Here is a 26,743-nt window from a genome sequence, read left to right as displayed (position 1 = left end):
AATATTAGGTCTATGGTAAGAGTTGCCTTGATGGCGGCCATGTTCAAATCCGCCATTTTGAATGTGTCAAGTGTAACTCGATTGCTTTTGTCAGGTGTGCTCACTGTGAGCAGAGCATTTGTGCAAGTCACGCACTCTTTTCTGAACTATATATTGATTGTACTAATTGAGGACTTTTCTGGAAGAAAGACCCAAGTTCAATTATGACTCAATTCCACTTTGGTCATTTTTCCTTAAATTAGCAACTTGTTTATGCGATAACAAATGCTAGCTAATGATAAAGCAAAAATGGTTATACCGTTGGATTTATGGTAAAATTTGCTATTAATAAGTGTCAATGTTATGCGTTTTGTTTAAAACTTTTGTCTGATTCAAAATGGCGGATTTGAACATAGCCGCCATCAAGGCAACTCTTACCATAGACCTAATATTTATCCACCTGCTTTTTTTATTTAATTATTATCATTAACACAAAATTTACAAGGTGGGGTAAAGGACTAATACATATGCTGCAACAATATTTAATTTTCCTGTAACTTTTTACCAATTGCGCGTAAATCAAAATTAACGTCACCATTGTTCTTCTGATTAAATTTGCGCCTCAAATCATGTATCACATGACCCTATTCCTATTTTAAAAACTTAACCTTAATGCAAAATGGCGGATTTCAAGATGGCCGCCGTCAGGTATACCCTTACTATATGACTTCCCTCTAGTCCTAATATGTACTCATATATTTGTTATTCACCTTTTGTCGTTACAAGAGGTCTTACATGACTTTTACCTCCAACTGTATGAAGACTATTCTGTACTTCCATGTGATGTTCTGGTAGCTGTATCTCCTAAACCCCTGGAGCTTCGCACCTACAACTTTACTGAAATACTGACCACATTTAGTACTACTTTCTCATATGTGTCTCAGTCAGTAACTCGATTCACCCAAACGTAAGGTTTACTTGTAAGGAACAAATTGGGATGTCACTTCATGAACTCGTAGTAAAAGTCTTTCACAGTATCAGTTTATCTTTGTTGAACCTGTGATAGATTTTTAGTTCTTCAGTTGTCAAACTAGTTTCAGTTTTTTTCGTGATAATGGCATTAAGCGATCAGCTAATTGTTTCACATGGCATTGCAACTCTTTTTCATACACATCGGGGAAAGTATTTTCGAATCACCTAACTTACGTGAAACACACAATTTCACTCCTTGCCTCTGCTGTGACAGTGTCTTGCAGAGAATTATTTGGGACACCATATCTGTTTGTTGTTTGAAGTATCTACGTGCACTACGAGCCGAGAAAAATGCCTGGGACGGGTGGTCTGATAGTAGCAATTCAACAGCAAATAACATTCGTAGATGCCAAACCGTAGATTTTAGCGAAAATTGTTTGCTTTAAAAGTAATTTCTTTTCAATAGTACTTCCAAAGAAATTGAAATTGATACCACTTTCTATTTGAAATTTTGAAGTTGACACCCCGTGGAAATATTTCCGCTACGCCACTGTATAAAGAAACATCACCATTTGATTTTCTACATTCGATTTGGTCATTCAATTTTTTGTTTGATGTATTTACGTGCACTACAAGCCGAGAAAAATGCCTGGGACGGGTGGTCTTGATAGTAGCAATTCAACAGCAAATAACTCGTAGATGCCAAACCGAGACTTTAGCGAAAATTGTTTCCTATAAAAGTTGTTTCTCTTTCAATAGTACTTCCAAAGAAATTGAAATTGATACCACTTTCTATTTGAAATTGTGAAGTTGACACCCCGTGGAAATATTTCCGCTACGCTACTGGATATGAAAGTATCACCATTTGAGTCTCCACATACGATTTGGTCATTCGTTTTTGTGTTTGAAGTATCTACGTGCACTACGAGCCGAGAAAAATGCCTGGGACGGGTGTCTGATACATCCTGTATATATGAGATGGCTGGTACGCATATGAAGTCGACTAGTGGTAGTAACTATGGATTCCGCCTATAATAAATATTTTTGAGTTCGTGCCGACCGAATCTAATCGGAGTTTTTCGTTAGAATCCTAAAGGAGATCACTAGGTCGACCTAAACTTAAGGATCGCCACTATATATATATATATATATATATATATATATATATATATATATATATATATATATATATATATATATATATATATAATAGAGAGAGAGAGAGAGAGAGAGAGATTTGAAAAGAAGAATGTAATCTTATTCGCCAAGGTACACGTATACAGTTTTCGCCAATGTACCATCTTTCGTCCTAATAGATGTTGTATAACAGAAGAATATGTACTACATCGCCGATAATTACATACGGGGATTCTAGTCCTAAGTGAACCAGGAAATGCGATATCCGTAAGTTAATCTTCTGAAATTTTTTACCTGTTATAAAATTACAACTCCGCAAAATCTAAAAGACACATTGGAAATTTTTGCAACACGTTTTGCACTCGTCTTCCTTCTGAAGATATGTATTTTCTTCTAATTCTGAATCGCTTGTGTCATCAGCACAATCAGTCGTTTCTTCTCGTTATACTCGTCATCAAGACTGACTTTCAAGAATTCCCACTTCCTTGAAGAGTCGAAGAGAATACTTTTATAGAATCTTTGAAAACTTCTTTATTGATTTTTTTCAGAAGGTAAGTTTATCGAAAGCCTTGTCTGGAAGTTCTCTTACTTGGTTGAAGTTTCTTTCTTTAACAAGTTTGAACAACAGTTTGTGTCATCAGCACAATCAGTCGTTTCTTCTCGTTATACTCGTCATCAAGACTGACTTTCAAGAATTCCCACTTCCTTGAAGAGTCGAAGAGAATACTTTTATAGAATCTTTGAAAACTTCTTTATTGATTTTTTTCAGAAGGTAAGTTTATCGAAAGCCTTGTCTGGAAGTTCTCTTACTTGGTTGAAGTTTCTTTCTTTAACAAGTTTGAACAACAGTTTGTGTCATCAGCACAATCAGTCGTTTCTTCTCGTTATACTCGTCATCAAGACTGACTTTCAAGAATTCCCACTTCCTTGAAGAGTCGAAGAGAATATTTTGTAGAATCTTCGAAAACTTCTTTATTGATTTTTTTCAGAAGGTAAGTTTATCGAAAGCCTTGTCTGGAAGTTCTCTTACTTGGTTGAAGTTTCTTTCTTTAACAACAGTTTGAACAATATACCATACAACAGAGCACTGGCCTGTTGAGTAGTATCTAATAGAACAGAAAGCATTCCAGCTTGAGAGACTTCTTTCGAAATATCCGCTGTGATAAGTGTGTTGATGGCATCGAAAACATAATTCACCGTCTTTTTGAAAGTTTTGTGACCACTATCCTGCTTACTTCCTCGTACGTGACTCAGTTCACTTTTTCGATGACGTTCTCCAAATTACTTTTAAGCGGAAAATCAAATTTGTTTAATAAGAAAATAACATCCAAAAAAATCCATGATCTGTAGCTTTATCTTCCAGTCTATAGGCTGCTTCATTTCCTTTTCCTCTGTAAGTGAGCTCTCTTTTACCAATGAGTTTCAGCACTTCGAAACTCGATTCATTACCTGTCTGTTCTTCTCAATCTGACACTGCCGTTGTTTTATCTGTTCATGAGGAAGTAATTTCTTAACACTATGTTCTCATTGGTTAGATACGTAAGCATCCACGTTGATGTGATGTATTTTAGGATATTTTTCTTTTATTACTCGATAATAAGCGTATTTAGTGTTACGTTCGACACATAGAGAGCCTTTAAGAAACGTGCTTGTTCAATCTGCAGAATAAGGTGTGCACACCCTGCAAGAAACGCATTTTGAGCAGGACAATATGACAGCCAAGCCCCGTTGGTGCTATCTGTTCGTTTATACGCAAACTCAGGATTAAACGGTATGCTTTATTTTGGTTGATAGGGATGAAACTCAAAAACTTGAATATCATCCTCTTGTGGACGTATGAAGGAGTTCGTTGCTCTGTCCCCTTCCTGCATCAAAATTTTCAATGTTTTCACTGACTTCGGAATTGGCATAATTAGAACTGGAGCCTTTTGTTCATTTTCTTTGACAGTAACAATCGTAGCTGATGTTCCACTAATTTCCCACTAATTTCAAGACTTCTGGAAGTGGAATCTTCTTGATCATTCTCTACTTTGACAGCGACACGTAACTGTGGTGGGAAGTAGTACTGGCCCCACCTGATCGAAGTTTGGACTTTGACCCCGACCTTTGTGACGTCATAGGTCAAAGGTCAATGACCTTGGCCCAAAGTCAATGACCGAGGGGTACTTAGGACCACCCCCTCTAAATTTTGGCAGGAGTACCATGGCCCACTCCCTAAATTTTGGCAGGGGTACATAGAACCACTCCCCTTGAATTTTGGAAATTGCCAAATCTAAAAATTGGGTGCGGTAGCCTAGGACCATAGTATGTACATCTAGTAATATTGGGGGTCTATGTCATTCCCTTTCATGGGTAAAAAATTGCCAAAAATTCAAATTTCGGAGGTTCTTGACCTAATTTATCCCCTTTGATGAGGTCTTATTACCCTATATAGTTATATGGACGTATACAGGGGTCCATTACCTTTCATAAGATATGGGTACATTAATGTACCCCTTTAAAAATTTGGAAGGGGTACCTTGGCCCACCCCTTAAATTTTGGAAATTGCCCAATTTAAACATTTGGTATTATAGTACTGGACCCTAATATGTATCATGATAAATTTGGGTGGTCCCCTTCGTTCCCTTTTAGGGGGTACAAAATTGCTAAAAATATAAACGTAAGCAATACGTTGTACCACGTGTTTGGTTTTTGACCTAATTTATCTCCTTGGATGAGGTCCTATTACCTTATATAGTTATATGGTCATGTATAGGGGTCCATTCCCTATCATAAGACATAGGTACATTTGTGCACCCCTTTAAATTTTTGGGAGGGGTACCTTGGCCCACTCCTTTAATTTTGGAAATTGCCCAATTTAAACATTTGGTATTATAGTATAGGACCCTAATATAGATCACTGTAAATTTGGGTGGTCCACCTCTTTCTCTTTTAGGGGTACAAAATTGCCAAATTTTAGTACAACAACGTGTTTGGTTGAGGGTTGAATTCAGGGGGTAGCCCGGGGGGAATCTACCCCCGAAGAAAATTCATTCCCCCCCGGAGAAACAAAAAATTTCAGTCACAAAATGTAGAAATTACTTCACCCAATTATTTGCTTTTCTTTCCGTGCACGTAGAGCCGAAATCCGATCTCTCAATATACATATAAATGATGCAAACCCATTGTATATAAATAGTAAACTTGTAATATCTAAGATAGAATACCAAATAGCCAATAAAACTTGTATTTCTTAACGCTATGACCGAGTTTGACAGAACATGAAATAGTACTATACTCTCGCCCTATATTATAATATTATATATTAGTAGGTAGCACTAAATGCAGAGATATTATTAAACGCTTGCAGGGACATGGGTTTAGAAGTAAATGCAGAGAAAACTAAATACATGGAAGTGCGTCGGGAGGTAATACGGCAAATTGTGGAGGCGTTAAAATATTAAATAATACTTTTGATAAAGTGAATACTTTCAAATATTTAGGATCAATATTAACAGACGAAAATCATATTCACGAAGAAATTAAATGTCGACTAAAAGCAGGGAATTCGTGTTACTATTCGGTTCAAAATCTCTTGTCGTCGCGAATTCTGTCGAGGAATTTGAAGCTTAAAATATATAAAACGATAATCATGCCTGTTGTTCTGTATGGTTGCGAAACATGGTCGCTTACTCTGAGGGAAGAACATAGACTGAAAGTATTTGAGAACAGGATCCTGAGAAGAATATTCGGACCCAAGAGGAACGAGAATGGGGAATGGCGGAAGCTTCATAACGAGGAACTACATAGTTTATACGGTTTACCCAACATTGTTAGGGTCGTCAAGTCTAGGAGGCTTAGGTGGGCAGGTCATGTAGCTAGAATGGAAGAAAGTAGAAACGCTTTCAAAGTCTTGACTGGTAGACCCATAGGAAAACGACCATTAGGAAGACCTAGGCGAAGATGGGAGGATAATATTAAGATGGATCTCGCAGAGATAGGAATACAAAGTAGAAACTGGATCCAATTAGCTAAGGATAGAAGTCAGTGGAGAGCTTTTGTGAACGCGGCATTGAACCTCCAGGTTCCATAGGCCATAGAGTTTTAGAGTAGGTAGCACTAGCACAGATTGAGAAAGAATAGGAAAGATAGGGAAGATCTTTCGATCATTCCATATGATCTCTGATGTCACCAGACTTCAGTTCTTGAAAATGTACAGTTCTTTCATTATTTGAAATAGAGCACCTATATCCTATTTCTCGCATCGGAAGTAACAGACGTAAATGTGATTTACGATTGTTAAAGTAAACACACCTTTCTTTAATTAAAAATAAGTCAGTTAAAGGGTGAGATTCAGAGGTCGTCATTTAGAGGGATCAGGGAGGAACAGGTATCCCTCCTGAGTTAGAGATTTATGTAGAATTTATCAATATGATAGTAGTATATAAATGAAAGATTGTTATTGAAGGTGATGAAGATCCTGCTTAGTGCCGTGCCATGAGGGAGGGGCAAGCGGGGCGATAGCCCCGGGCGCCGAAGTAAGGGGCGCAAAATTCGGGAGGGAAAAAGAAAACAAGGAAAGAAAAACAGAGGAATGAAACACAATGCACATGTGCATATATATAAAATGAAAGGAAAAAAGTAGTGAAAAGTGTTCAAAATCAACGAAAAGCAGGGTTTACTTTTTAAGATTTTCTTACCTTTCGCGGCTGGTCTGTCGACCTCACTCATATATACGGGGGTGCCGTCGTGTACTCTCGCGCCAAGCGCTGATTTTTCACGGCACGGCACTAATCCTACTGAAGATTTCGTAAACTAAACTATACCAAAGGCTAATATGCTTGATTTAGAATCAGAAGTGTGAGAAAGAATGATAACTTTTTGTTAAGATATTCCTATGTATGTTTGTTTTAGGACAAAAAATATTTGAGTTAATATAAATCTTTTTAAAAACTTCTACATTAGTAACAAAAAGTAACTACTGAATATAGGAAATAATAACAAAAATAGCTACTGTAAGGTCCATTACACAGTCAAGCGGAGATCCGCGCTCTGCGCCTCGTCTTCCGCCCTCCGCGCAACGCGTGTGTGCCTACACAGTTATCCGTAGCCACGCGCTACGCGTCACGTGATTACATACAAAATTCTCCTCAGTCAGTGTTGCGAGTCAACATGAATAAGATCGAAAGGACAATACTGGCTTCTTATTATCTCTGCAAGAAGAGAAAACGAACACAGAAAAATAGGCGGTTCCAAAGTCACCCCTTAGTTACCCAAAGAAGCTTTAAGGGAGCTTTTGTGACTGTGTGTGTAAGTTTGCGACAAAATGAGAAAAAGTTCTTCAATTATTTTCGCATGTCAGTCCGGTCGTTCGATGAATTAATTGAAAAAATTGCGAATCTCACGATTTTTGTATTCTACGCAAGCGGGATCCCACAAACATGGTCTCAATTCAACTTCTGTAATAAGTCTTTCTGGATCAATCTCCATTTTGGTTTTGCTACTAAGCACCTTGCTCTTTACATTTTAAAGGGAAGTTGCTACTCCGCGCGCGGAGTTCCGATTGACTACGTAAGCACCCATTTGCTCAATGGCCCTATCCGCCTCGCGGAGGACAGAACGCGGATAGGGCCACGCGGAGGCTGCTCCGCGTGATTATGCATCCATAAGAAACAATAAAACAATTTTGCCACGCGGGACTCCGCGCGCGGAACTCTGCGTGACTGTGTAACGGACCTAAATAGCAGTTAAACTTTAGTGTAAAATATTTTTGTCAGTCTTTATTTAATGTTTTAGATAAAATTAAACGATTGTTTTTTCTTAAATTATAATCTCGCATTGAATATTTATCAGCAATTAGTCTCAATATTAGGTAAAATGTGCATGTGAATGGAATTGTTAAATATGTGCTTTCTTGCAAAAATACAGAAAAACAATCCTTCCCCCCCGAGGAGTTGACATTCCCCCCGGGTGAAAATGTCTGAATTCAACACTGGTTTGGTTTTTGGCCCAATTTATCCTCCTTTGATAAGGTTCTATTACCTTATATGGTTATATGGTCATGTATAGGTGTCCATTCCTTTCATAAGACATGGGTATATTGATGCACCCCGGGAAGGGTACCTTGGCCCACCCCTTAAATTGTAGAAATTGCCAAATTTAAACATTTGGTATCATAGTACTGGACCCTAATATATATCACTATAAATTTGGATGGTCCATCTCGTTCCCTTTTAGGGGTACAAAATTGCCAAAATATAAACGTAAGCAATACTTAGTACCACGTGTTTGGTTTTGACCTAAGTTATCCCCTTTGATGAGATCCTATTACCTTATATGATTATAGGGGTCCATTTCCTATTATAAGACATGGGTATATTGATGCACCCTTCCTAAAATTTGGGAGGGATACATTGACCCACCCATCCTTCAATTTTGGAAATTGTTCAATTTAAGCATAGTACAGGACCTCAATATGTATCGTGATAAATTTCGGTGGTCTTATTGCCAAATTTTTTACTGCAACCATGTGTTCGGTGATTGACTCAATTTATCCTCTCTGATAAGGTTATAAGGTATGGACGGGTATCCCCTTTCAATTTGGTAGGAGCCTTAGGGTGTCAAATGCTAGTACGGCCACGTGATCGATGATTTGTTTTGATGCGCGACGGGTCCCTGGTCAATGTTCTCTAGGAATTAGGTGGAAACTTTGAAAGGAAAGATTCATGGCATTTAAAGCTTTTTCAACTTTCAAACTATAAAAAAAATCAGACCAAAGTTTTCAAAACAAAAATTGAAACGAAAACTTTTAAACAAAAATCTTGAAACTAAAAAATTTTCAAAACAAAAATTTGAAACAAAAAATTTTGAAACAAAAAAATACAAACAAAAATTTCAAACGGAAAATTTTCAAACAAAAATTTTGAAACGAAAAATTTTCAAACAAATACTTTTGAAACGAAAAAGATTTTCAAACTAAAGAATTTTCAAAACAAAAAAAGTTTGAAGCAATATTTTGAAACGAAAAAATTTGAAACAAAAAAATGTAACCAAATTTTTGAAACAAAAAATTTTCAAACAAAATTTTTAAAAGAAAAATTTGAAAACAAATTTGTAACGAAAAAATTTTCAAATCGGATTTAAAATCAAACAGTGATCAACTTTCACGGTTAACCGTTAAACTTTATCCGGTTTTCAACTATTCGATTAACAAATAGACGGTTTTCAACTATTCGATAAACAGATAAACGGTTTTTCTCGCCATCATTTACCAGTGAGTGCAAGAATTTACAAACTAAAAAAAAATTGAAGTCACTTTAAATACGCATCATATTTAAAACAAGGTGTTAGTGTTCATCATGGATACACAGTGGAAACATTCGTTTACCTGTATTCTCGCAGGACCCAGTGGGTGTGGAAAAACGAATTTTTGAAGCAATTACTTTCACATCTCCCAACTATGATCAATGCGAAATTTCGTAAGATATACTGGTATTATGCAGAATGGCAAGACGTGTATGCAACAATGCCGGTTCCAGTAGAATTTCACGAAGGACTTCCACGAATGAAAGATTTTCAGCCTCAAGATGGACCACATTTGATTATTATTGATGACCATATGCGAGAAGTGAATAGTGATATTGTTGATATGTTCACGAAAGGATCGCATCATCGAAATATTAGTGTGATTTTTATAACAAAATGTATTTCATCAAAGTAAGGCAAATAGAAATATGAGTTTAAATTGTTTGTATTTGGTGTTGTTTAAAAATCCACGTGACAAGTCACAAATCAAGCATATGAGTTATCAAATCATGCCTGAGCACCCATTGTTTCTACAAGAAAGTTATGCAGACGCAACAAGAAATCCACATGGCTATTTACTGATAGATCTTAAACAAGATACACCCGATGAAATGCGATTTCGTACAAATATTTTACCCGACGATTTGCATCATTACGTTTACGTACCAACAAAACATGTTTAAATTATTGTGCATGTGAAAAGGATGACTTAGTCTGTCACGATGTCTCCTACAGTGAAACACGCTGATCTGCTACGTGCTCTGCACAAAGCTAAACCAAGATTGCGTAAAGCTATTATATTATTGCGAATGCAGACGCTTCATTAATTCATAGTATTTGTGAATGTTGCTATAATGTCTTAAAAGGCAATGTGCCACTGACAAGTGCGCAGAAGTCAAGATTAAAGTGTTACAAGAACACGCTCCGTTATCTCGTGGACAATACAAAATCATTGGATAAAAAGAAGAAACATTTAGCCGTACAACAAGGAGGATTCTTACCTGCATTACTTGAACCTATTGTAGGAAGTGTGTTATCCAGTATTTTGTTTAAACAATAAACATCATGGAACATAGCAAGAAGATGGTTTTAGTGCCACCAGAAATGCTTCAACGAATGCATGCATCATCAGCCCGTGCGAGTGAAAATCGAGAATCTAATCTCGATCGTGAAATGCAATCTATATTGAATACATCGTATCCAAGTGATGAAGAAAAATGGAATCAGTACAATAGAATATTACAGAAATATCTTTATGTGATACGTAAACACGAAGAACCAATACCACTTACAATTACATCAATGAAACCTGATGGTGACGTTCCGAATGTTGACGATAGCACGAAGCAAGAAATTTTAGCCGCAATACCACAAATGTATCGTAAGAAAGCCGAACTACTATTCCGTCGTTTAAACAAGATGACTCAATTACGTGGGATCATAAAGGAACAGTGTACATCAACGATAATAAACTACATGGATCCAATATTGTAGATTTAATGTGCGATGTGACTCGACCAAGGAAACATTCTAATCCTCAAGACTGGGAATTGTTTTGCAACTACCTTGCATCGTCAAACACATCTCAAGAATTGATTGGTAATCCACGAAGATTAAACTATATTGTCAAGCATAATAGTACAACAGCATCTGAAGGATCTGCACCACCAAAACCGGCACCTGAATTATTTTCTTCCGGAGAAGAAGAAGAAGATGATGATGATGTTTTAGAAGTCCGACCAAAAAGAAAACGTATCATTCCACAATGGTCAACGTACAAACCATGAACAAAAAGTTGAAATCCATTTATTACAATCCAGCACATTCTGCATCGTTTTCTACTGCAAAGAAATTATGGCAATCCACAAGAAAATCTATACCTCTAGCCAAAATAAAACTTTGGTTAAACAAACAACCTACCTACACGTTACATCGTCTTGTACGTCGTCTTTTCCGTAGAGATTTTTATCTTGTCAACAATATTGATGATCAATGGGAATGTGATTTAAATGATTTACAATCACTTCAAAACTATAATGACAATTACCGCTATATTCTTAGTGATTGATGTGTTTAGTCGGTACGGGTGGGCTGTACCACTAAAATCGAAAAGTGCCGAGGATATAGTGAATGCATTTGAAATGATTTTCCAGGACAGGAAGCCAATTGTGCTACGTAGTGATCAAGGAACTGAATTTACCAACAAGACAGTACAAAAGTTTCTCAGGAAACACAACGTGCAACATGTTACAACAAAGGATCCAGATATTAAAGCCAGCATCGCAGAAATATTTAATCATTGAAACATCGTATGTGGAAATACTTTACCAAATATCAAACATACAATTACATCAAAGTATTGCCTTTACTTGTAAAAGCATACAATGAAAGTCGGCATTCCAGTATTAAAATGGCACCTGCAAACGTTTCTTAGGACAATTTACTGGAGGTGTGGCATAACTTATACGACAAAAAACTACAACGTTCAAAACAAGATACGGATTTATCTGTTGGTGATACTGTTCGTATTAGTAAAACAAAACGTATCTTTGACAAGGGTTACCTTGAGAACTGGACTTGGGAAATATTTAGAGTAAAAGCCAACGTACCAAGAAACCCACCAGTGTATCGACTAGAGGATTTAAATCATCAACTCACCGATGGTGTTTTCTACAGAGAAGAATTACAACCAGTACCGCTTCCTTCGACGTTCCTCATCGATAAAATATTACGTACAAGAAGAAAAGGTCACAGAAAGGAGTATCTCGTCCAGTGAAAAGGATATCCTTTCTCATTCAATTCGTGGATCCCTGCAACTTCATTGAAGAAGAAGAAGAAGAATGGAACCTGATCAAGATTTTTACGTTACACTTCCCAGTAATAGTTCCATGGATCATTTTCCAGAAAATACATTGACTTCATATATTACGAAATTACAACGACGTGTAGAGTTTCGCCAGAAATGGGATGTGGCAATTGTAGAGACTCATTATCCACATTCTTTGCTGAACATTAACAGTAAAAATAATAAAATATATTACAAAGCATCAAGTAGTAATGATCAAGAACCGTGGAAGTTTGTAACAATCCCTGTACGCTATTATAACAATATACTGGATCTTATTCATGCAATTAATATACATCATAAAGAAACCAATATATTTATATCTCATGACGCAACTAATAATATATGCCTCATAAGACATCCCAATAAGGAAATCCATACTTCTGTACAATTCTCACCAAGTGTTAATTTAATGCTTGGATTTGAACCGAAAAGTGATTTAAAAGATATGCAAAAGGAACAATATACACTGGATGTACGATTAGGCTTACCATCACAAATGTACGTCTATTGTGACATTATTGAATCTGTCATTGTTGGAGATATAATGGTACCCTTGCTACGAATTGTCAACATGGATCCTGTGAATCATACTTTTGGAAGTCATGCAGTACAAATCTTTAATCCTGCACATTATGTTCTGGTGGAAAAAATGAATTTTGAGCAAATACAAGTCGATATAAGGGATAGCACAGGTCATCGTATGCCATTCACCTTTGGAACGGTGTGTACAAAACTACATTTCCGTCGTTGTCGTCATGACTGATCCGTATTTGCAATACTACCAAAAACAAACGTTATCCGGTATCGGCAACGTCTATGTGGGAAGTCCCTATCAAGCAGGACATGGCATTGGAAGTTTCCTTGGTGGCTTATCTCGTTCAGTGTTACCACTTGTGAAGCAAGGAGCTAAAACTGTGGGAAAAGAATTATTAAAATCAGGTGCCAATATGATTAATGATGTTGTGATCTCGAATCAACCGCTGGAAGAATCGTTTCATCAACGTATGCAAGAGGCAAAATCAAATTTACAAGAAAAAGCTAAAAATAAGTTGAAAACTATGCTGGGAAGTGGATATCATAAACGAAAATGGGATGACTGCTCTCAATTTGAGGTTGACCTTCCAACGATCAACAACACCATCAATCCTACGAAGAGACGTAAATTATCACATAAGAAGAAGAGATCATTGCCATCGTCACCAGATATTTTTTTTAATTCAACGATGGCTTTCTTACATCATCAATCCTGTGAATGTGTAAAAAATGAATTGGACATTTTTTCAATGTTACCCACTCAAACCAGTGTTCTGGACAATCGTATTATTGGCTACAAACCAATTAGTTCAATAGCTGAAAATTCACCAATAGAATTTGTAGTGAGTGGTAGCAGTGATGAATATATTGATTTGCCACAAACCTTATTATACATTCATGCAGAAATTGTGAAACCAGATGGTTCCTCCTTCACCAAAACGGATAAAGCAATTGCACCTGTCAATGATGTTCTAAATGCTATGTTTAGTGAAGTACAAATCTACTTGAACAATAAACTAATTTCATTTCCGTCACATAATCATCCATATCGTTCGTACCTGGAAAACTGCTCAATTATAGTGATGGAGCTAAAAATACACATTTACAAACAGCAATGTGGTTTCAAGATACGGCTGGTCATATGAACGCAACCACTAGGGAGAACAAAGGATTTCAACAACGCTATGAACTGACAAAACAAAGTATGAAATTCGATATGATTGGACATCTTCATTGTGACATTCTTAATCAAGATAAATTTTTAATTCATGGAGTGGAATTACGTGTGAAACTTATTCCTGCAAAGCCAAACTTTTGTCTCATGGCCAGTGAAAGTGGTGTCAATGCAAAAATCAATATTCTAGATGCATCGTTGCAGGTGAAAAAAGTCAGCATTAGCCCTAGTGTCAAATTGGCACACATTAAAATTTTACAATCTACACCGGCAAAGTATCCTCTGATAAGGGTTCAAATGAAATCATTTACCATCCCGAAGGATATACAATCCAAAACTATTGATAACGTGTTTATGGGAACATTGCCAAATCGTATTATTGTAGGATTTACATCGAATGAAGCATCCAGTGGAACTATTACCAGCAATCCATTTGAATTTCAACATCTAAACATTAATTTCTTTACATTGTACGTGGATGGAAAAGCTGTACCTTCAAAACCATTGCAACCCAGCTTTGAAGAAAATCTTTACATTTCATCGTACCACACATTGTTCTCAGGATCTGGCATACATTTTACCAATACTGGAAATAAAATTTCAAGAGCCGACTACAAGAATGGATATACACTGTTTGTATTTGACCTAACTCTCGATTCTTCTGCAGGAGATTGTCACTATTGGAATTTACAACGACATGGAGCCATCCGATTGGAAGTTCATTTCCAAGAGAAATTAGCAGCACCTGCAAATTGTATTGTGTATGGGGAGTTTTCCTCACTCCTAGAGATCGACCACCAGCGCAACATTATCCTGGACTTTTAAATTACAAGGTACGTATACGTTATGTATCATTTCCATTCACGATGTTGAATACATCACAATTAGCTAGTTCTTTAAACGGTAGTCCATTATTCAGAAATCATTTTACCGGGGTATTTGCAAGCGATGAGTTGCCCTCACGGATTTCTCTACCCCTGGCAATCATTGTAAATACAGATCCATCCACAAAATTAGGAAGCCATTGGATTGCAATTTATATTGATAATCGCGGTGTTGGAGAATATTTTGACAGCTATGGCCTTCCTCCTTATGTACCACAACATGTTGCATTCTTAAAACTTTATTGTATGTACTATAAATATAATAATAGCCAAATGCAAAGTCTCGGTTCATCCGTATGTGGCTATTATGCTTATTTTTATTTGTGCTGTAAAGCCCAAAGAAAATCTCTGCGTCAAATTCAATACTTATTCACAACAGTACCCACGGTTAATGATCGTAGACTACTACAATATACATTCCAGGTAATTTTATTTTATTTACCATTGAGAGTGTATTTGTTTTTATCATCACCTATTTCTATACTAATCATTTTTTTTCCTCGTTTTTTTACAGAATTCACCATACGAAGCTTTGCAAACGGGTGCTATGCTGCGAAACATGGCAACAAATCATCACAATCAAGAAGAGGAGGAGGTCTAATGAAGAAATCCAGCTCAATATACAAACATTGTCAACAAGAAAGAAAAAGAAGAAACCAGAAAAAATGAATAAAATACAATTTATGCTTATCTATGAGTTTTTATTGTTCATTCTATCAATATGATGCATACAACGTTATCAGATTCTCCTAAAGAACTGTGCGATATAAGACGAGAACCCTGGGCAAAGTTTCCATCTAATTCCTAGAGAACATTGACCAGCGACCCGTCGCGCATCAAAACAAATCATCGATCACGTGACCGTACTAGCATTTGACACCCTAAGGCTCCTACCAAATTGAAAGGGGATACCCGTCCATACCTTATAACCTTATCAAAGAGGATAAATTGAGTCAATAACCGAACACATGGTTGTACTAAAAAATTTGGCAATAGGACCACCGAAATTTATCATGATACATATTGAGGTCCTGTACTATGCTTAAATTGAACAATTTCCAAAATTGAAGGATGAGTGGGTCAGTGTATTCCTCCCAAATTTAGGAAGGGTGCATCAATATACCGATGTCTTATAATAGGAAATGGACCCCTATAATCATATAAGGTAATAGGATCTCATCAAGGGGGATAACTTAGGTCAAAACCAAACACGTAGTACTACGTATTGCTTACGTTTATATTTTGGCAATTTTGTACCCCTAAAAGGGAACGAGATGGACCATCCAAATTTATAGTGATATATATTAGGGTCCAGTACTATGATACCAAATGTTTAAATTTGGCAATTTCTACAATTTAAGGGGTGGGCCAAGGTACCCTTCCCGGGGTGCATCAATATACCCATGTCTTATGAAAGGAATGGACACCTATACATGACCATATAACCATATAAGGTAATAGAACCTTATCAAAGGGAGATAAATTGGGCCAAAAACCAAACACGTGGTTGTACTAAAATTTGGCAATTTTGTACCCCTAAAAGGGAACGAGGTGGACCACCCAAATTTATAGTGATCTATATTAGGGTCCTATACTATAATACCAAATGTTTAAATTGGGCAATTTCCAGAACTAAAGGGGTAGGCCGAGGTACCCCTCCCAAAAATTTAAAGGGGTGCACAAATGTACCTATGTCTTATGATAGGGAATGGACCCCTATACATGACCATATAACTATATAAGCTAATAGGACCTCATCCAAGGAGATAAATTAGGTCAAAAACCAAACACGTGGTACAACGTATTCCTTACGTTTATATTTTTAGCAATTTTGTACCCCTAAAAGGGAACGAAGGGGACCACCCAAATTTATCATGATACATATTAGGGTCCAGTACTATAATACCAAATGTTTAAATTGGGCAATTTCCAAAATTTAAGGAGTGGGCCAAAGTATCCTTCCCAAATTTTTAAAGGGGTGCATTAATGTACCCATATCTTATGAAAGATAATGGACCCCTGTATACGCCCATGTAACTATATAGGGTAATAAGACCTCATCAAAGGGGATAAATTAGGTCAAGAACCTCCGAAATTTGAATTTTTGGCAATTTTTTACCCATGAAAGGGAATGACATAGACCCCCAATATTACTAGAGGTACATACTATGGTCCTAGGCTACCGCACCCAATTTTTAGATTTGGCAATTTCCGAAATTTAAGGTGGGTGGTCCTATGTACCCCTGCCAAAATTTAGGGGGTGGGCCTTGGTACCACTGCCAAAATTTAGAGGGGGTGGTCCTAAGTACCCCTCGGTCATTGACCCCGGGCCAAGGTCATTGACCTTTGACCTATGACGTCACAAAGGTCGGGGTCAAAGTCCAAACTTCGATCAGGTGGGGCCAGTACTACTTGGGAGCACCAATTTCAGCATTCATGAAACTAGAGGTTTCCTGTTCATTTTCCACTCATGACAATAGCATTCGTAGCAGATAAGGTGGGATCGCTAACTTCAATACTTTATTCAGTCTTTTGGCAGTCAGTAGTTGATAGTCGTGCAGGCTTGGATCCACTAAATAAGTATGTATTCTTGCACGCATCAGCATCTGCTTCTAATAGCTTTGCCTTCTTTCCATGACGCCGCATCGATTTTCACGATTTAAAGCATGGTCCATTCAGTCCAAATTTTCTTTCATATCTTTCATCTTGGAGGCGATTCGTTGCGAGGGCGCACCGTACGCCGCCCGGCAGCCCGATGGCCCCATCCGCCCCTGATAGGGGCTGAGAAATATCCCGAAAACTGTGTCGGATAATCGAAATTGTATATATAACGTGAATAATAAATCTGTTCATATCTTTAGAACCTGATGTGACAGAGCATTCTTATGACGATTTTCGAAATCAGCGTGACCATTTCCTTAAGAATCACTTATTTTGATCGCGAAGGTATTTTAAAAAGTTCTTTTGTTTGGCAATGTTATTAATTACAAGATACAATTATTTTTGTGTGTATTTTTCGTGTTGTTTAAATTATATAAACATTTGTTTTCTTTTTATTTGACAGTACCTGCTGATCTTTTCAAGTCTGAAAATCTTCTGCAGCGTTGTACAGCTCCTTGCAAAGTTGTTCTGAAGTGTGGGCATACGTGTCAAGGAACTTGCAAAGGATGTCTAAACGGACGCTTTCACAAATTTTGTCAGATGAAGTGTGATAGAACTCTAATATGTGGTCACAGGTCAGTTTTTTAAAAATCTTAATATTCTGCCTTCTGCTGTCAAACCGACTGTAATTATATATATTGGCTTAATGTACGACCTTAGTATTTTTCTCTATCAGCCTGACAACCAGAGGTGCACCCACGGGAGGGGTCCATCGGGTACAAATCCCCCAAATTTTATTAACTTGATTAACATTTGTATACTTTCTTAACAGGACTATACATGTTTGACAGAGAAATGATTAATGCAAGCTAAAGATTTGATTGTACGCCTCATCTGTAGGCCTACTCTTTTTTTCTTATAAAAATAATCTATTTCTATCATTTTTTCCTAAAAATATAGGTGGCAGTAATTAACAATTACTTATCATCTTTTTGGGTGCAGAGTAAGACAGGTTCAGTATTACATGGACACTCGAAAATAATTTGGATCCCTCCCAGCAAATATCTCTGGGTGCATGCCTTCTGACGACCAATATATTATAGTGTATTCCATATAGAACGCCGAATTCGAAAATACAGAGTCAAACAGGCATAACTTCTTGAAAATGGTTATATTTTGCACATATGTTATACCAGTAATACCTCCATTTAGTTATTAAACAATTTCAGGTATGTCTCCACCCCCCACTAAGTTTGCATGCATTTATATTATAATCTTCACAAAAGTATTAAATACCTTCTTGTAGCGCGTATCTGTCGCGATGCCTCCAACCAAGGGTATGTGTCTACTTTCAGTTCCAAAAGAGTACATGTTCGTTGATGGTAACTGTGGTTTACCAACTCCATAAGAAAAAATCACAGAGCGTATGGTCAGTTGACCTTGGAGCCCATTTCTTGTCAACGTGCAAAGAGATTATTATTGCTGCAATTTTTCGTGGAGTACAGTAAGGGTTTCGTTCGAAGTGCGGCAAGTCGCTCCATCCTGCTGAAACCAAAATCGCCAATCTTCATATTTTCGAGGGTAGGCCACAACTGATTGGATATTCTGCTACGTAACGTTCTTGATTAACGGTACCTATATATTTCTCTCATCATCTAGAAAGAAAACCGATCCAAACACTACACTTACCAAAACCCTACACTACAACCATCCTCGGCGGACGGATTCCATACTTCTGGATTAGTCGAGAATTTTTTTTCACCATATTTGGCACTTTTGTTTATTGAAAAATCCATTCAAGTGAAAGTGTGTAAAGGATTTATTTATTAGGCAAAATGATTTGTTTATTTGGGCCGTCTGAAAAGGATTTATTTGGCAAAATACTCATCCCCTGCCAGTTTTTTCATAAGCCAGTCAGCAAATCTCTCTCACTTCCCATGATTAGCAGGCTTCAAATGTTGTGTGAATTGGATTTGTACACATCCATGTGAAAGATTCAATGTAACGAAGTTGTCGGAATATTTAACTGCTACGAACGTTTGCAAACTGATTTTCGAGAACTTGCAGTGACACCCTCTTGCGCAATAGCGATTAGTTGCTCTGTCCGATGAGAAGTATTCCACTTCAGGTGATCTCAACGTTGACACTGAATAAGTTGTCTTCAACTTCAAATTATACTGCGAATTGTAGATTCGTTAGATGCTTAATTCCTTCTGAAAATCGTCGATGTTTCCTCACTGTTTGCGTTTCATTTTCACCACTGCCTTAAAATGTCATTACAGTAAGAACACGTTGCTGAGTCGTAAACTAATCCAACTTCACATCGCAGACCCAAGAAGATTACTTGTGCTCACATTTACTGCGATAAACTGTTGCATGACTGAAAGCCAGAAAAAAAGGGTAAAACAATTGAAGCTACAGTATTCGGAGTGACAAGGGATAATAACGATTGTAAAAACAAGTCTACCGACTTCGAAACAAACACATTATTCAACTTCGGCGTTCAATGTAGAACATCGTATACAGTACAGATAAGTAAAATTTATTTCATCAGACAGTCAATTAAAATTAGTTGAGCAAAATATTTTACATTATGTTTATATTTTATTTTTCTGTAGGTGCAATATTGTGTGTGGGAATGGATGTCCACCATGTGATAAAAAGTGTGAATATTGGTGCAGACATCAAATTAAAAATATGTCTTGCCTCGAAGAAAAATGTCAACAGCCTTTTCCTTGCATCCATGTGCACAAAATTTCACGCTGTCAACGAAGATGTGGTGAACCATGCATTGAATGTACAGTAAGTACCCATAGAAAATGTAGTTGTCTTTGAACACTATTGGACTGTCAGCAAAGTAGTCTGACAGTATGTTGACATAAGGTTTACACTAATGTGGCACAACAATCATATTCCTTCGTTATTGCACCATAATTCCAATTTGTTTAAATTAAGAAATTATAATTTAATTGTGATGTTTAATTCTTGTCTCTAAACCTCACTATCTAAGCCAAATAACTTTGTAGAGAACATAAACTTATAGAAACTTTGGGTTATATACTATTCACTCGTTTTCTTACGCGCTTCATTAAAATTTTCCATTCTTATTCACTTCATAAATAATGGAAACACTTTAATAAAATATAATAGGGTCGTTGGACCTCTTTTAGTCTGTAGTACAGCTTATATACCTAAGTTACTGCGGCTTGTAACCAGAGATGGAGTGGGTCAGTGGGCCAAGTGGGTCAAGTTTTCTGGGTGGGTCAGTGGGTCGTGGGTCAACAGCATGTGACCCACTGTGACCCACCATTTACCGTGACCCACTGCGACCCACCACCCACCATGACTCACTGTGACCCACCACCCACCGTGACTCACTGCGACCCACCAACCACCATGACCCACTGCGACCCACCACCCACCGTGAACCACTGCGACCCACCCTCTCTGCTCACTGCATTGTAGACAGTATCTTCTGAGGACTAGTAAATTTGTCTCCGTTTTACTTTCAAGACCTTCATTTTCCTTTCTTTTCCACTTGTTTCTGTCTACTTACCTGAGGTGAGTATATCTAACCAAGTGAAAAAGGAACTTCAGGCACTTTTGGATATTGATATTTTTAATTGTAACAATAGCAATAGGACTTATACTACTACTTGGCTTTTGAGACCTGTGAGTTTTTAGAGCTAACTACTGGAAAAAATACATTTTTAAATCACTGTAATATATAAATTATATATATATAAAAAAATGAATGTAACTATGTGTGCCTGATCATCACGGCCAAATTGCAAAGTCAAATGAAATTACTTTTGGTATATAGTTAGGCCTTAATCCAAATTGGGATGTTATATTGCTTTTATTATAATGCATAATATCCTAAAGAGGTAGTGAGGATCCGAATTTTTGCGGAAAAAAATGAGTATCTTGCAAGCCGTTAAACTTACGGACCTGAAATTCAGTGTATTAACTCTCTATTGAAAATAAACTGTGTGTCCTAGCATTTTTTAAAATTCTCCTTTATGCGGAGGGGGGGGAGGGGCTTTCCACTTTCTATATATGGAAAATTGGTAGTGAGTTGGTTTGTAAAAATGATCGAAAACGATCGATGTTATTTAAGAAAAAATTAGAGACAAAAAATACAGTGCTTGGCTTCATATATCCATTGCTTTCTGCTATAATAATTGCTGAAGCTTATGTTTATTATATGGAGCGCTTACAGCACAGGGCAATCAACCCATAAAGTTGTGAGAAAAATAGGCATAAAATTTGTACTGTAAGCTTAATTACACGGAAATTTGAAGTTTGGATTGTACGCATAATTGTATGGAAAAGTTTACACTTTTCTCCCTTTACGTTGGTCTACTTACTTTGATTTGGAACTTTGAAATGTCATCCTTTTTTCCACTGAAAAGTTTTGATAATTCAACAAGGAAATAATTATACTATGATAATTTAATTGAAATTCATCGTAATTTGGCACATGGCAAACAACAATGTGGTAATTGAAGTTGAAGAAGGAGGGAAATTCCCATTCAACTCTGAACACTTTCCAGGAACCTCGTTCCCTTTCGCTTTCTAGACGGGGTAGGGAACTTGGTAATGGTATCAAACCTTCATGTGTAATTACAAAAATTAAATTTATAAACAAATAAGAAATCATCAGTTTATCAGGCTTTAATTGATAATTTATTCACAAGATCCCCTATCAAAGGCGTGGTAGATGAAATTTCTGTTCTACATGCGTCGACATTGCCAACTGACATGGTCGATATGGAAAAGATGTTGTTTGGTGATAGAAAGATGATACTTCTGCTGAGTATTTCAAACCCGACCAAGAAAAATCGTTATCAGACTTAAGATGAGCAACAAGTAGATTGTCGATGAGAAGTTGCAGAAATCGGGTAGAAATATTATCAATTTCCACGACAGAGCGCGAACGGGGATTTCCCCTTATGAATTTACAGATGACTAATATTAGAAATACACTAAGTGCTCAAGCATTGTCTAACTTGTTGCTTTAGGTAAACTACTTTGAATAAATATTCATAATAATTGCAGTTATGCATATTTGTAACTTAAATTTAACGTGGTGTTTTAGTGATTACACAAATTACAATTATGAGCATACTTTATGGAGATGCTCTCACAGAGGGTACCCGAGCACTTTTATACCCTATGAACAACTGATTTTTCAAGTCTTTTGTGAGAAAAATACTGTGAACTGAGAAACCATAACCTTTTCCATATTGCACAGGGTTATTTTCCTGCGAATAGAAGTTTGTTGTGGAATGCGTTCAGAAATTAACACTTGAAAGAATACTCTCTTAGTACAAGTATATTTTAGGCACACACTAATTTTCCCCACCTCGAACTGTTTCAATTTCCTCACTGACAAACACTTTACCATTTTATATCGTAAAGGTCAGATCCACTGTTATTGTAACAGAGTGGCGCTTGAGCGATTGATTAGAAATTGAAACTCCGGTTAGTGACAATTTCAGTCTTGTTTTATTACAAGTGTAAACTCTTTAGTCAGTTCAGAAGAGGCCGTGGATCGTGTTCAGAGTTGATGACGATGGATTTTGGTGAGTCAGAGTAGGTCAAAGTGGATGAGAGTGGTTCATAGTGGGTGGTGGGTCAGAGTGGGTCACGGTGGGTGGTGGGTCAGAGTGGGTCACGGTTTGTGGTGGGTCAGAGTGGGTCATGGTGGGTCGTGGGTCAGAGTGGGTCATGGTGGGTGGTGGGTCAGTGGGTCGTGGGTCAAGTTTTCATTGACCCACACCAACTCTGCTTGTAACACGTAAATTGTTTATTTTGGGATAGTGTAAACTTTCCATCCACTGCATCACTCAGATACGTCAGCGGTGATGGAGGAGGAACTTCACACTTGACTTACTGCTCTATAACGACCAACTGATTTTTGGTCTGGAAAATCCAGAGAAGTGCAGGATTCTGTATCGCACATAATATTTTTTGTACCAGGTTATGCACAGGTTTGTTGCTTAGCCAGGACCAATCTGTAAGCCGCAAATAGACGGAAATTATGTGTGTTCTTCGTTGGCACGTGCAAAGTACAGATAATAATGGTTATGCACTCCGAAAAACATTATCTGGTTGGATACGGACATTACACAGTCCCATTCCCATGTACGAAGTAGACTTTCTTCTTACTGGAAATTAACATACGAAGAAAAAAATGAGTACGTAGCAGCACTTAAATATCTGTAGGAAACATACGTACTAAGATAAGAAGCACATACGCAACACTTAGGCTGACCTGGCTCCATTTCTCTACGACCTTACCGTTGATCTATTGGAAACCACCTGTGCCTTGGATGCACGTGGTTCTACAGTGTGTCCCAAAAGTCACCGCACTTGATGCTTAAGACCGTATAAATAAATAAATAAATAAATAAATAAATAAACGAAATGGAATGAGAAGGAACGCTCTTTGCAGTAGAAAACCCTATATATTGAGAAAATTTTCAGACACAAACATGTTTCTTGCCATGCATGATCTAATAATAAACATTAAAAATGTTACCAGAGCCGGAAAAAAGTTGAAAATCGATTATACTGAATCACAGAAGCCATACCCGTAAATTGTTTCAACATTTCTCAATATTGCCGAACAATCTGGATGCCTATATATTGAATTTGACAGAAAAAGTACGTTGATGAAGTCTTTCAAACATTGCGTCACGTGTATTATCGAGCTATTCACAAAATCCATATTTTTACAATAATATGAACCACGCTGGTAACACTGCTGGTCACTGACAGATGGGTTTGACCATAGCTATCTCTGGGAAGGCCCCGCCATAGAAACTTGGCAACGCAGCGCGAACGTCCTATCGGCTGTAATATTTGCCTTTCAGTAAATGGTGGAAATCGCACGCTGTCAGTAAAACGTGTTTGTATTTTGGTGCTGTAAAGTATCACATTTATGGGAATTAGAGGACAGAATGCCAAATAAATGTGTTGTGCCTAGGTGTCAAAGTAATTATACCAAACAATTAAGGAGGAAGGATATGTAAAGTGTTTCCGATTTCAAAAAATAAATAAATAAATAAAAGAACTTACGTGAACGATGGATTCGGGCTATCTCACGAGCCAACTGGACCCCATCAAACAAGTCAGTAGTATGTATAAAACATTTTAAAGAGTGAGATTTAAGTTATGTGGAGAAATATAAAGATTGGAGTGGAAATTTTCGTGAATATAAACGCGAACAACCTATTTTGTGTGAAGACGCCGTTCCGAAAATCTTTCCAAATCTTCCATCGTATTTGAATGACAAGAAGGCTTCAAGGAAATGAGATCCGGAAGAAAGAAGAGAAGATTTTACTAATCTGCAGAAGAGACAGAAAGAAGTTAAAGAAAAACGGAATAAGGAAGACGATTAAAGATTTATTCATTAAAGATTTTCAGGATTTTTCTTCATCCATTAAGAATAAGGTAAATAAAAGCAATTGGTCTATCTTTAAAAACAATGCTTGTTGTTTGTTGTATAAATTAGATCTTGCTAATGCTCCGAAACTCAGTTGCAGTATTAGAGTAGATCAAAATTTTCATACTACAGTACATATGAACGGAGGGATCTTGCCTAATGACATGTTAGTGTGTATCAACACCAAAATATTTCTTTGTAGAAATGATTTACTTCAACAGTGGAGTCAATTGTTTCGACTCGTCGAATTTTGTGACAGTTATCAAGTTCCAAATAACAACAAAGAATTCTTAATTGCCCAAATTAGTGCTTCACTTGAACAATTAAAATCTACTGTTCAGAATGTTGACAGTAAACGCTCGGAGGCTACACTATAGAAATTAGCATTTTTGTATGATCAGTTCTGTTTTTTTTTAAAAAAAAAGAAAGAAATACAATGTAAATACAGTTTTAAATTCATTCTTGATATATATGCAATCTGTCAAATGTCATGATGTAATTAGTGTTAATAATATTTTATCTTTACTACATCCGAGGTATTTGCAAAAGCTGTCTGCTTCTTTTGCTATCAATCCTGCATGTGAAGAAGAGATCATCCACTTTTAAAACACGTTACTAAGAATCTTACAGAAAACGACAAAACTGTGAACCTATTAGTTGATGAAATTCATGTTAAGCAAAGTTTAGATTATAAAAGTGGACATTTATTTGGTTTTTCGTCTAATAATTCTGATAATTTAGCAAATAGTGTTGTTGCATTCCTAATCAGTTCTGCTTTTGTAACATTCGACGAAGTTGTCAGATTAATTCCTGTCAAACAGGTGAAAGATTCAGAGTTAGCAATAATGACAAAAATGTAATAATGCAGATGCAAATGTCAGGTCTGAAGACTTTATGCATAATAAGCGATAACAACAGAATCAATCGTGTTCTGTTTAACATTTTAACAGCAACATCGGATTCTAAATATTATTTTCATATTGAAGGCAATCCTTTAAAAATATTTGTGCAATTTGACAGTGTTCATGTTTTTAAAAATATTCGCAGTAATTGGCTGAATGTAAAAAATGAAACCAAAACATTTCACATACCTTTGACGTAACTTAGATAAACCTCTGTCAAATAAATAATTAACTGTTATTCAGGGTGATGATGTTGTTGAGGCGTCGTTTTCAAAAATACGTCAACTGTATGAGAAAGAAAGAAAAAAGTTGGTTAAATTAGCACCTCACTTGAAATTTTCAAGTGTATGTCCTGACAATTTTGAGAGACCAAAGATTAATTTGATCGTTGACGTTTTTAATGAAGTTACTGTATCAGCGTTATATGTGCTTGGTTATGAGGGTACAGCATACTTTGTAAATTGACATGGTGGTCGATTTTGAACATCAAAAGACGTATGACACACTGTCTGCAAACCAATCCTTTAAAGAAACCGTTTGAGGATGCTGATGATATTCGGATACGTTTCCTCGACAATTTTATGGCTTGGTTGGATAAATGGAAGGAAATGAACAGTACAAATTCTGAAATAGGCAGTTTGACCAAAGACACATACAATGCTTTGAATCACTGCACTTTAGTAATGAATGAAATTATATTGTATTTGATAAGGGTTTTAAAAGTCAGTTATGTACTAACAGGCAAGTTTCAAACCGATAAATTGGAATCTCGCTTCGGTCAATATAGACAGCAGGAGAGAATTAGAACATCACAATAGCACAGGTGACAGAAACTGAACGGAACCACAGGATCAATGGAATATTAGAACTTCGTTCCGCAAGATATGGAAATGTTACATTCTCAAGCGAAATATTGGATGATCATTACGAATTTGTAAACATTGGAGATAATATTAATAGTTTGTTTCTTGAGA

At 36.7% G+C, this 26,743-nt stretch overlaps 1 protein-coding gene across 1 annotated transcript in view; it reads left to right on the top strand.

Annotated features, from left to right (window-relative positions):
* LOC145676807 (NFX1-type zinc finger-containing protein 1-like) overlaps nt 1–26,743 on the top strand; it is a 141,133-nt gene that overhangs the window by 83,748 nt on the left and 30,642 nt on the right. Inside the window, exons 4-5 of the mRNA XM_081747583.1 lie at nt 17,878–18,049; nt 20,033–20,216. Of these exons, the coding sequence (XP_081603709.1) occupies nt 17,878–18,049; nt 20,033–20,216 (356 nt within the window). The remainder of the gene's footprint in view (nt 1–17,877; nt 18,050–20,032; nt 20,217–26,743) is intronic.

The sequence above is a fragment of the Thermobia domestica genome, unplaced genomic scaffold (assembly GCF_964235325.1).
Source record: "Thermobia domestica unplaced genomic scaffold, izTheDome1.hap1.1 HAP1_SCAFFOLD_372, whole genome shotgun sequence".
Taxonomy (NCBI): domain Eukaryota; kingdom Metazoa; phylum Arthropoda; class Insecta; order Zygentoma; family Lepismatidae; genus Thermobia; species Thermobia domestica.
Note: the sequence above shows the minus strand (reverse complement) of the source record. Positions and strands in the feature narration are given on the sequence as shown.